Consider the following 12,158-nt stretch of genomic DNA (forward strand, 5'->3'; position numbering starts at 1 on the left):
GTCGCACTGTTCGGTCCTCCAAATTCCATCAGCTCTTTTGGTTCTCATCTTGGCAGTCTGTCAAATAATATTAAGCAGGCTGCTGGGAGTCTAGTCAAGTTAAGTCACATTTAAACTCAGCCTAAGCTGAGTCCAGTGCTGTACGAAAAGAACATTAAATATAAAGTAAAAAGTTAGACCCACAAAGCGAAACATACCAACGACAACAATAAACAACAATGGACAAAATATAGAGTTTAGACAGGACAACCGATTGACAATGAATAAAACATTTGCCTTCAGTCTTCCGCACATTTAATATTATATTACTATAATAATAACGGCAGCTGGTTCCACAGTCTTGCGACTTAATAGTAGGAACAATTAAAATGGTCTGAATGGGGTGTTAGACATTTATAGCTTCAGCACCAGGTATGGAAGGTGAGTATAATACAGAATAATCAGAAGGGGACAGTAGACCAATGGAATAATTAAGTGCAGAGTTGCATATGCATAGAAAGGTGGTCTAACCACCAGGGTGAGTTAATGTGATTTGTTGGGGGCGGAAGGGTTTGTTGGTGTAGACTGGAAGTAAAATACATTGCAAAAAGTGAGCTCTCAAAAACGAGGGAAAAAAGCATTAAAATGGGGGAAATATTACTTAAGATAGGCAAAATTATCTGCCAACAGAACAAGAATATTTCACTTGCTACTTAAGGACAAAAAATCTTGAAACAAGTGAAATTCTCTAACATAAAAGCCACCTAGTAAGAAGAAATATCTTGTCAGACAAAAAACAAGTGTATTGTGCCTTTAAATTAAGATAATTTTGAGATTATAAAATAATCTTAGATTTTATTTTTTGCAGTGTAGGTGGGTTGCAAATTCACAGGCGCATAAAATTACACTCATTGACCTCAAGGTGATGCTGTAAACATGCCTTGAAGGTAACGATATAGCTACGTGTGAAAGCTGTGCAGTGAGGTGAGATCCATAGACACACTTACTTACAAATCCAGTAGACATGTAAAATTACAACAATACAATACATTAGATTCAAAAAGTACATTACAGATAACACTTCTATACGGCACTATTGAGCGACAACAAATTACTGTAGGGGAAATTACTTTACCACGACAGCCCTAGCTATATTTTTTATTCATGTGGGTTTGTTAGTATACACAAAAGCCGTTCAAACCGATGTATTGCACAACACAATGCCATAATATGGCAGGTACGTTACATTTGTCCCACTGGGGCTGGATGATTAAAATTATCTCAAAGCAAAGAACTGTGTTCCGCTGTTACTGTTATTTCATGAGACCAAACTCTTTAAATATATAAAACATAAACTGAAATGATTGATTTTGTTTTTAAATAAAGCTAGCTTGGAATTTTTTTTGTACAAAAAAAATATAGCAAAAAGAGAAGATCACAGTACAATTCCAGAGAAAGTTGATAAACAGCAGTATTGAATTATACCCCAGAACTATGTGAGAAACACTAATTTACAAGCATGGTAGGTTGGTTTTGACATTTTGTCAGGACTTCATGACAGGACCACACCAGAACTCCCAGGAAGCAAATCCTTGACAACCATTTTGGAGTCTGAATGCAGCGGTCACACTTCACCAAACATATCTAACTGTCGGGATAAACTTGTGTCAGGTAAGTCCTCTTCAGGTGGCTCAAGTGTAAAAACACCCTTCCTACTCTTACTTCTGTTGGTTTGATCAGGTAAGAACGGTATAATTCAAGGCAAAATTTATGAGGTCCTGTTCCAGGCCAACTGAGGTGCATTTTGTTAGAATAGGGAATGTAATCTGAACTCACTACAAGAAACCGCCCCAAAACACACTCTCATGAACATGTTATCCTTTGTTTGGGAATTTCTTCATATGATTGTATGGGTACAAGCAGACAAATGTAGACAGCCTGCAGTCACTCATGCTTGGAAAGCCTAGCATTACAAAATGAACCAAGGGTAAACCACAGCCTGTACTGATCACTGTAGTCAGCTATTTCCTTCTTATCTGGTATGAAGACCAGAAATGCTAAATTATGGCAGAAAGCGCAGACAAGTCCACAATACTTAGTTAAACCCATAGAAACTTTCCGCCCCTTGCTCCTTGGCTGCCGAAATCTGTAATCTTGCAGGATGACAGGTTGCCAAAACTCTGTCCATTGAACAAGCTACTTGTGAGTCCATCTGACTTTCGTTTACAAGCCCCGGTTGACTTGTAATTGGGCAGTGTGAACTTAAATGAACCAAAAAGAAAGATGCAACACAATTTTCATCAGTGCTTGAGACCAAAGAAAACAGACTTACAAAGGTGTGATGACTCCTTTAAAATCCACCGTCAGGCTGCTAATGTTTGTTTGGAAAGAGTGTAATAAATGCTCTTCCTTCTACTTGAGTTGCCCTTGAGCAAGGCAGGTAACCTCCAACTGGTCAAGTGGAGCTGGTTATTGGCCAACAGTAGAGAATAGTGGCTGTTTTAATCAGCAAGTTGCTGAAAAAGAGCAATCAGCGTTTCCCTAGATAAATAGGTTTGCGCGTACACACACACACACTCAGCAGGGGGTTGCCCTCAGCTCTAATCCTGGTCTCTACCTATGCAGTCTGCCAGGCTCTCCTACCATGCAGTCAAAATAGATCTGACCGCAATGTGAACACCTCTCTGTCCCCCCCCCCCACCACCCCCACCCCCACCACCACCACCACCACCAGTACTCAAGATGTGTCTGTGCTTTGCTATGGTTTACCCCACCACACTGCCACCGCAGCCGCATGAGCCACAGCCTCATGAGATTTTCTCACCGCGTCGTCAACACCTCTACGTTTCAGTATGTGGTCCAGATTTGGCTGTACTCTAATGGCAACTCCCACATCTGGTTGATTTTTGACTGCTTTGTGAATGGCTTTATCTTCTGATGCTTTCTGGATTGTCCCCCATCAAATAAAAAGGGATATGTAGTTTGTCTGACAGTCTCTTAGGGCCTGTGTGGATGGCTCAGTTTCACATTTTCAGACCACTTAAAGCCTTTTCAGTCTCTGTGACCACATTGAGAGCTCCTCTGTTCTTTTCAGCCAAGTGTGGTCATCCAAGAAGTTAGTGTACTTGGCCCCCACTTCTCAGTCACATCTTATTTAGCCTCACAATAACTCAAGGTGCTCAAGGTTTTGAGAGAGCACAAGATAAAGGCTGATCTCAGGTCGTAAAGAAGTGGTTAGAATGTATTTTCAAATGGATAAAAAATTTTAATTGTCTAGATTATCTGAATGGAAGTCGCCATTTGACCTTGAGAGTAGTTTTACAGCTGTTAAACAGTGTTCAAAGTAATAAAATGTTGCTCCAAACTTATTTCATGCCAGAGGACATAAAATCTGATACCATGAAGGCTATTCTGTGGATTGAGGATATTGGAAAATTAAGTTAAAGCTACTACAATGGGGTTGAATAATCGTCTTTAACACATAAAGCCAGAACACCTATGGCTTTCATATTTCACACTTAAATCTAAGCTTATGAATAATAAGAGTCACCCCCTTCACATTTTCCCTGTATTGATTTCACATGCATTCCAAGGTTGCCGGACACACACTTGTCCATTCTTTCAATATTCTTCTATTTTTTTTCTCTTAAGGGGAAATTATTATACACACAAACACACCAGGACTTTTTTCCCCTACGGCTGTTTTTGAGTTATGACTACATGCTCAGTTTGTCACAGATCAGAAGCAAAGGTCAATCAGATAGAATACAGTTGTCCTTTGTGTGTCTCTTTCCATCTCTCGCCTGGTTTTCTCTCTTTCACTCTCCTCTTTCTCTCCTTCTCTCTGGGGCTGCAAACAGGATTACTTTGGGTTTGTGTACGACTGTTGTATCCACATGAGCATACACACGTGTTTGATTTGTGGACATTTCACTACGTCAACTTTAAGCAGTACATGCCACTACCATTCTCTGAATGCAACTGCTGTGGAAACAATTCGGGGACACAGATTGTTGTCCCTAATTTGATAGGTGTCCCCAATAAACTGCTTAAAAGTCCGACAGTGGTCACCATATTTGACACAGGGCAGACAGACACCCTGAATACACATTTCCTGGAACAGAACAAGACATTAAATTAGAGCTTAATAAGGAAACATACACATACACACAGATGTGGAACGTGAGACGGATTGGTAGGGAGTCAATGACAACATTTGCCTTCCCCTCTTAACCCCTCTTTGTTTTCCCTTTTCCAATTGAGGGAGAAACTGTGGGTGTAATGGGTTGTTCATGTGCGTAAGAGGAGTATGTTTACATCACCAGCAGCGTGGGGACTCGTCCCAATATTCCTGGATGGCAGCTTGATTCAATTGGGAGCATGGTAGAGATGATGGCAGAATGAGGGAAAATATCCACTCCTTCAATTTGTCGTCTAGGAAGCATAGTAGGGAACAGAAAGAAACCTCTTGGAGGCACATCATGCCTGACTGTCTTTCCCACTTTTGTGCTTTTTGGCCAGGCCCCGTGGTCTTCTCCATAAATCAGTCAGTATGCACTCATACACACACTGCCTCTCTCTCTCACACACAAATACACATGTAGAGAGAGATAGACAAGACACACAGGAAAGATCATTTTGGCCCTGAGCGCATGGTAGACCAAGGGGACATGGGCTTTGCCTCTTCTGTGGTGCGATGTATATATTTCAAACAAAAATAAGAATGCTCTCTGCCAGCACTTTCTCTCATTGTGGAAATGTGTCCAGCAGACGCTTGACAAGCATGCGCGCGCGCACACACACACACACACACACACACACACAGAGGGTTCGGCCTGCTGCCAACAATAAGACTTGTTTAACGAGTCTCAGTGCTTTGTTGATTTCAGTCTCAGGGCTTTGTTGTTTTTGTGAATCGCGCTCTCTGAGGCCGGTATTAATCTTCGCCGTGTGTATACACAAGGTGTCCAGCGCTGTGCCGTATAACTGGGAGTTGTCATGCAACAATGTTTGGTTCAAGTTAGGTGAAGTCTCGTTTGGCTCAGTGCTTCATTGCTCCTCCTGTTGCCAGGTCTGGCGTTTATAATGCTGTGGTAGACCCCTTCCTCCGTCATCCCTGCTTTCCTCTCCCTCCTCTCCCAGTCACTTCCTCAAATCGTCTACCCCATCTTTACCCATACTGCCTCATTCTCCTTCTCCCCACTCCTCCTCTTACTCCTGCAGCAAACTGCGCTTGGCCTGATCCAGTGTTTGTGTTCTGGATTCTGCGTTCCTCGATGGCAGAGTGTGCGAGTGCAGAGAGAGACACTGAGCGTCTTGGCAGGGCCATTGGTTTCCAGGTGCTTCTCTGGTGTTTGGCAGCTCTCTGCCTGTGCCTGACTAAGTACTCTCCTCATCACTTGGTCTGCACTCTTGTCTCTTTTCCTGCATTACTACACTCTCTAGAAGACCTTCTGTAGTTTGCAATGCAGGCGTTGCCGCAAGACAGGAACACAAGAACAGGGTGGCTTTTCTTTTGATTGAAGGTTGTGCATGTTTTGCTCTTGCTGCTCCTCAAAGCTGGTATCAGAGAGTTTAGACTCGAATGGCCAGGTTTTAGAGAGTAACATGAATTCAAGTCTGTGTAAAGTATCATACCAAAATAGTAGTTTCCACAATAGTTGTGTTTTGGATTGTTGGATGTAGTTAGATGCCTGGTCATGCCAGTATTGTTAGATTGAATAAGTCAGGCTCAATTGTACTTCACTTACATAAAGACCGGGTTTTGGTTAATATCTTAAAACAATGACCTCTTGATCTTTGTAGACTAAAACCCAGCCAGTCTCTCCCACTAGAGTGTCTTGTTTTTCACTAAAAACAAATTTGGATTAGTCAGTAACTTAAGAAATACTTGTGGAAAGTGGGCTGCAGTCTCTCCAACAGATACATTGGAAATGCATTTTGCAGCATGAGCATTGTTTCGTTTTAAAAAATCTTTATTTTATTATTTATAAGCTGTCAGTTTTGCACAAACTCTCTGCTATTAACAGTGTCCTCTGGCAGCAGCAAACCCTACACATTTTGGATGTATGGGGTCATAAAATGAAAATAAGTTTGAAACCAGTGTGCTGTTTTTAAAAATCCATTTTTTGGGATGGTGAAACAAAATGATGAGTCCTAACTAAGCCAAATTTGGATAGTGTCGCAGGTCAGACAGTTAATGCAGACTCATTTATGTGCTTATTGGTCATTTTTGAAGTAGGGAGCATCTCATAACTTGAGTGTGTTGTTTTCTGTTGATGTTTTTAACATCTTACCTGTTCATAACCTTTCCAGCAAAAGACAAAACACATGCACCCATCCATCTGAGCGTACACATTTACCTGAGACTATGATACCTGAGACTCCTGCTGTAGGTTCTCCTAACCAAGCACATTTTGGTGTAGGCAAAGCCGGCTCCATTCTGCGTCTTTGGTGAGTGAGCTTCATGTTGTCTCCCCCTTTGGGAATTAAACCATGCTATGTGGTAATTATATGCATGTTTCCCTTGGTATTTTGGGGGTTGGAGACAGACAAAGTAGCGTTCACATCAGAGCCAGACCATTCCTTAACGCCTACACACTGACCCCAAACAAAATATTTCACATATTTAAACAGAATAGTTGATTGACAATTGTGTTCAGGGAAGCAGTTAGTTTTATAGTGGTATGCCTCTATATAAAAAGATTATGAGTCACATAATGACATTTGGCTATTTGTCATTTTGAAGTGAAAGCTATTGTTTGGTGTAAACTACAACGTTAGTGATCATTAATCACTTTGGGAACATTTGTGAGGATTACCAGTTTGCTCAAAATCCAAACACAGTGATAAAAATGACACATGTAAGTGCAGTTTCATCATCAAAAGATATGATTCGGCTTTATATGACGTTGAGTCATTTAAAGATAGCAATGATTTGCTTCCAGTTGAGACTGATAACAGTGAATTCTTGTTGCCAGGTGTCCATGGGAAAGGCTGAGAGGGATAGGCTATGGATATGTGTGCATGCCTGCACCCACTGACCTGTTATTTTATTTGGTGTGTGGGCGTGCAAGCAAGAATGAGTGTGTATTGTACTGTACTCAATGGCGACCTGACACAGACTACAGTTGGGCCAGTGATGCATTAGCCATGGCTAGAGATGGGTTGGTATGGAATAAATAATGGATACCATCCTTTCCCTCTGAATAAATCAAGACCAGAGAAATGGAGAGAGACGGGAGATTAAATGTGGGAGAGATTTGAAGAAATTTAATGCCAGAGAGAAAGAGAATGTTTGTGTAACTGGAAGAAGAATATAGAGGGAGAAACAGTGTCCTGAATTCCAAATCAGCGTCTCACTTCTGGTCTCTGCAAGGAAAAGAAAATGTTTTTTAGGAAAATGCAGTTGGACACATATTTCTTTTTTTTTGTTGCACAAATGTGAAATGGCTGAAAGTTGAAAAGAAACAACTGATTTCTGTTATTATTCTGTAGGAACACAATGGCTTCTTGGCTCATTTTGCGCTCTTTGCACCCCAGGCCCAGGGCCAGACGTTCACCTTCCCTGACATCTTCCCGGAAAAAGACCGGATGCCGTCGGAGGGCTCCATGGAGGAGATGCAGGAGAAGTTCATGGAGGACGAGAAGCAGAGGCAGAAACTTGACCCCAGGAGAGGAGGGGTCACTGAGTGGTTCGGACTCTGAGACAGCCCACCGACCGAGAACTCTGTGCTCGTATTTGTGTTTCGTTGGGTGCAACGTGTATTGATTTACAGCGCGACTGTCGTGATGTCACTTCTATTTCTGTAAAAAACACTCGCAAGTGTGTAGTAAAGAAGAATGAGCATGTGTGTGGGAGACTGGAGACATGTGTTTGGTGTGTGTGTTTGTGTGTGAGTGAGTTTGCGAGGCTTGAGTCCAGTAACCCGAGCCAGAACAGAATCACAGGAGGAGGAGAGTGGCCTGGCTCCATCTTTCATGAAACCAGCCCACCGTACAGAATCTCCATCACCTCAGATGACCTCCTCCTCTTCCTCCTCCCACTCTTCCTGTTCCACCTCCTCTTTTAATTCCTCCTCCTTGGCACCAATACCCCTGCACCTCCTCTTTCTTTTGTCTCTCCTCAGGAGTTTCCTTTCCTTCTCGTCCGTCTCCTCTGCTGTCCCTGTTTCTCTTGTGCCCTCTCCTACTCTCCTCCTTCTCTGCCACGCTGGGGAGTGGTATATTGTGGTATCCCTAGTAGCTCTGACTCTCGGCCAGTTGGATCCAACTACCTGGACAACCCACATCCTTTCCTCTTTTATGAGTTTGCCTTGGATTAATTGACCACTTTAGGTAAACAACAATTGAGATGTTGTTTCAGCAAAGCAACGACATGGAATTTGCTGGAGTGTTTTATTATTTTGTGGTAGCACCTCTTGCCATATTCTGAGAAAAGATTGTACCCAGTGTGTGTGTGTGTGTGTGTGTGTTTGCCTAGCATGCGGGACTTGCCAGTGAATCTGTCTAATTGTAAGTACTGTTGGAATAAGAACTAATAAACGGTCACTTGTCCAAAAGTGCTCTGCTTACTTTTTCTTGTGTTCTCCTCGCCTCATCTCCCACAGCTGCTGCGCTCAACAACTGGCACTTCGAGACGCTGTTCGCCACACAAGCTGGCCTGCGCGTGTGCCAACGTGGTCTGGTAGCTGTTTTGACAAAGTAATGATCTGTGTTTGAATCGGGCCACTGGAGGACTGAGCTCTCTTACGGTAATAAGGCCTATAAAGGGGAGGGACCTCTCCTGGGCTTGCTCAGACCCACCATTATGCTGAGAGGCCAAGGTTACAGTAAGTGTCCCCCAGCCGTGACCACTAATGCTGGCTGGCTAATACAAAGGTCCAGTCCCTGACCTCACCCAGACAACTCGGCTATCACTAAGGAGAATGTCAATATTGATCCTGTTGGACCATTATCTACTGCCTGGAACAACTCACCCCCTGCGTCGCTATAAAGCAATCTGATTTGGAACAAAACACGCCTCCTGTTACACAGCCACTCCATTTCTATTCTGTCTGCCTCGTTCTCACTATCTCACTTTTGATTTTTCTCCTTTCTCTGCTCCTTCCTGTCTCTGTTGCACAGTCTGGACCTCCAGAGAAACAGCTGCTTAACCAACAGAGAGGGATATAAAATTCCTGTTCTAGCTCTCCTCCCGGCCTGAACAGACCCCACATGAAAGTTGTGAAATCATGTTCTGGTGTTTGCCACGCAATAATCCGTCCCTGTGCTCCTGTGGTTCCTTGTCACGGGTATACCCCAAGCCTTCTAAAGTCAGATTACAGCCATTTATTATTCGGTTTAAGGCCTACTACTACTAACAGTGGTGGTTATGTAGTGTTTTGGACATTTTGGATACTGCTACATAAAAGTCATAAAGATAACAAATTGTGTAGTGCAGACAGACTCTGAGACACACTTGGTTAATGAGCTCATCTCTTGCTCACACAGATAAATGTCTCTTAGTCATTTTAACTCTATAAGTAAACAGGAAAAACAAGTTAACAGATTAAAGGAACAATAGAAAAACATTCGGGGGTGGAAGGAATGGAACAATAAATGGCGTCATAGACCTTCATAGTCATGTACAATGCAACATGAAATTGTTTTGACAGACTTGTGTGAGTGATTTAAGTATGTTTCTCAAAATCATTGAAAATAAAATAAAGATGATATGATTTGATTTTTACCCATAATGATGATTTTGCTGACAAGATAATTTGGGATATTATTCTAATCAATAAAAATGTTACAATGGCTAAAGAAGGATAGACTTTCATTTTTAAGTAGTAACATCTGTGGAGGACCTGCCAAAATTGCGTAGTGTTTGGACGTGAATAAAACAGATGATTGTTTCTCTTTTCAGAAGAGAACACGGGTCAACCTCAAAATGCAACATTTACATTAAAACTTCTGTGGTGGGATGAATGCCAAATCACATTCCTCAAGATTTAGTAGACATGAACAGTTTATATGTGAAGAACATCCGCTGTTACTGTGGTTTATAGTTAAAAATCAGCAGAAGTCTTGAATTTCAGATCATCAGCAGCCTAGGAAGCTGGAACTGTGCCGTGATGATGTTGTTGTCTTCAGTGATGGCTGGGAGGAACATCTGAGTCATCAGCAGAAGGTACTGACAGGGTTAAGGAGGTGGGCCTGAGCAACTTTTCCTGAGTAGGGCTCTTTGGCAAAGCTGGAGTCCAGTGATCCTCTCCATTGGAGCCCCCTTGCTACATGGAGAGCCAGGTGACTCCTGTCTCTCTGCATACATCAGCGGGAAGCTTTTGGTTTGGTGATACAGTGGGTACGGAAAGTATTCAGACCCCTTTAAATTTTTCACTCTTTGTTTCATTGCAGCCATTTTCCAAAAATCAAAAAAGTTCATTTTATTTCTCAGTAATGTACACTCAGCACCCCATCTTGACAGAAAAAAACAGAAATGTAGAATTTTTTTGCAAATTTATTAAAAAAGAAAAACTGAAATATCACATGGTCATAAGTATTCAGACCCTTTGCCGTGACACTCATATTTAACTCAGGTGCTGTCTATTTCTTCTGATCATCCTTGAGATGGTTCTACACCTTCATTTGAGTCCAGCTGTGTTTGATTATACTGATTGGACTTGATTAGGAAAGCCACACACCTGTCTATATAAGACCTTACAGCTCACAGTGCATGTCAGAGCAAATGAGAATCATGAGGTCAAAGGAACTGCCTGAAGAGCTCAGAGACAGAATTGTGGCAAGGCACAGATCTGGCCAAGGTTACAAAAGAATTTCTGCTGCACTTAAGGTTCCTAAGAGCACAGTGGCCTCCATAATCCTCAAATGGAAGACGTTTGGGACGACCAGAACCCTTCCTAGAGCTGGCCGTCCGGCCAAACTGAGCTATCGGGAGAGAAGAGCCTTGGTGAGAGAGGTAAAGAAGAACCCAAAGGTCACTGTGGCTGAGCTCCAGAGATGCAGTCGGGAGATGGGAGAAAGTTGTAGTAAGTCAACCATCACTGCAGCAATCCACCAGTCGGGGCTTTATGGCAGAGTGGCCCGACGGAAGCCTCTCCTCAGTGCAAGACACATGAAAGCCCGCATGGAGTTTGCTTAAAAACACCTGAAGGACTCCAAGATGGTGATAAATAAGATCCTCTGGTCTGATGAGACCAAGATAGAACTTTTTGGCCTTAATTCTAAGTGGTATGTGTGGAGAAAACCAGGCACTGCTCATCACCTGTCCAATACAGTCTCAACAGTGAAGCATGGTGGTGGCAGCATCATGCTGTGGGGGCGTTTTTCAGCTGCAGGGACAGGACGACCGGTTGCAATCGAGGGAAAGATGAATGCGGCCAAGTACAGGGATATCCTGGACGAAAACCTTTTCCAGAGTGCTCTGGACCTCAGACTGGGCCGAAGGTTTACCTTCCAACAAGACAATGACCCTAAGCACACCGCTAAAATAACGAAGGAGTGGCTTCACAACAACTCCGTGGCTGTTCTTGAATGGCCCAGCCAGAGCCCTGACTTAAACCCAATTGAGCATCTCTGGAGAGACCTGAAAATGGCTGTCCACCAACGTTTACCATCCAACCTGACAGAACTGGAGAGGATCTGCAAGGAGGATGGCAGAGGATACCCAAATCCAGATGTGAAAAACTTGTTGCATCTTTCCCAAAACGACTCATGGCTGTATTAGATCAAAAGGGTGCTTCTACTAAATACTGAGCAAAGGGTCTGAATACTTATGACCATGTGATATTTCAGTTTTTCTCTTTTAATAAATTTGCAAAAATTTCTACATTTCTGTTTTTTTCTGTCAAGATGGGGTGCTGAGTGTACATTACTGAGAAATAAAATGAACTTTTTTGATTTTTGGAAAATGGCTGCAATGAAACAAAGAGTGAAAAATTTAAAGGGGTCTGAATACTTTCCGTACCCACTGTAAGTACCTTGCCATTAAGTGAGCTCCGAGGAGAAAGATCATTTTGGATAAAGACCACGGTGCATCTTATTTATTTATTTTAAAAGGGAAAGTGCACATTAATGAAGATTTTAGCATTGCATCAATATAAATATACCAGACTTAGCCAGAAGGCAATTTTCTTTAACTGTGGTCCATGGCATGGGACGCATTGGAGATTTTTTAC

The 12,158-nt window shown here is 42.4% G+C and overlaps 1 protein-coding gene across 3 annotated transcripts in view; it reads left to right on the forward strand.

Moving 5' to 3' along the window:
• mrpl23 (mitochondrial ribosomal protein L23) overlaps nt 1–8,543 on the forward strand; it is a 46,872-nt gene extending 38,329 nt beyond the window's left edge. For 2 of the 3 annotated variants that reach the window (XM_038705791.1, XM_038705793.1), the window contains one exon: nt 7,522–8,543. In XM_038705791.1, coding sequence (XP_038561719.1) covers nt 7,522–7,686 — 165 coding nt within the window. In that variant the 3' untranslated portion in view covers nt 7,687–8,543. Of the gene's footprint in view, nt 1–7,476 lie in introns of all 3 variants that reach the window. The other variant, XM_038705792.1, reaches the window with a different exon arrangement.
• The last annotated feature ends 3,615 nt before the right edge of the window (nt 8,544–12,158 follow it).

This window comes from Micropterus salmoides, unplaced genomic scaffold (genome assembly GCF_014851395.1).
Source record: "Micropterus salmoides isolate LMB-PRFRI ecotype aquatic unplaced genomic scaffold, ASM1485139v1 Ms_hic_scaffold_8, whole genome shotgun sequence".
Taxonomy (NCBI): domain Eukaryota; kingdom Metazoa; phylum Chordata; class Actinopteri; order Centrarchiformes; family Centrarchidae; genus Micropterus; species Micropterus salmoides.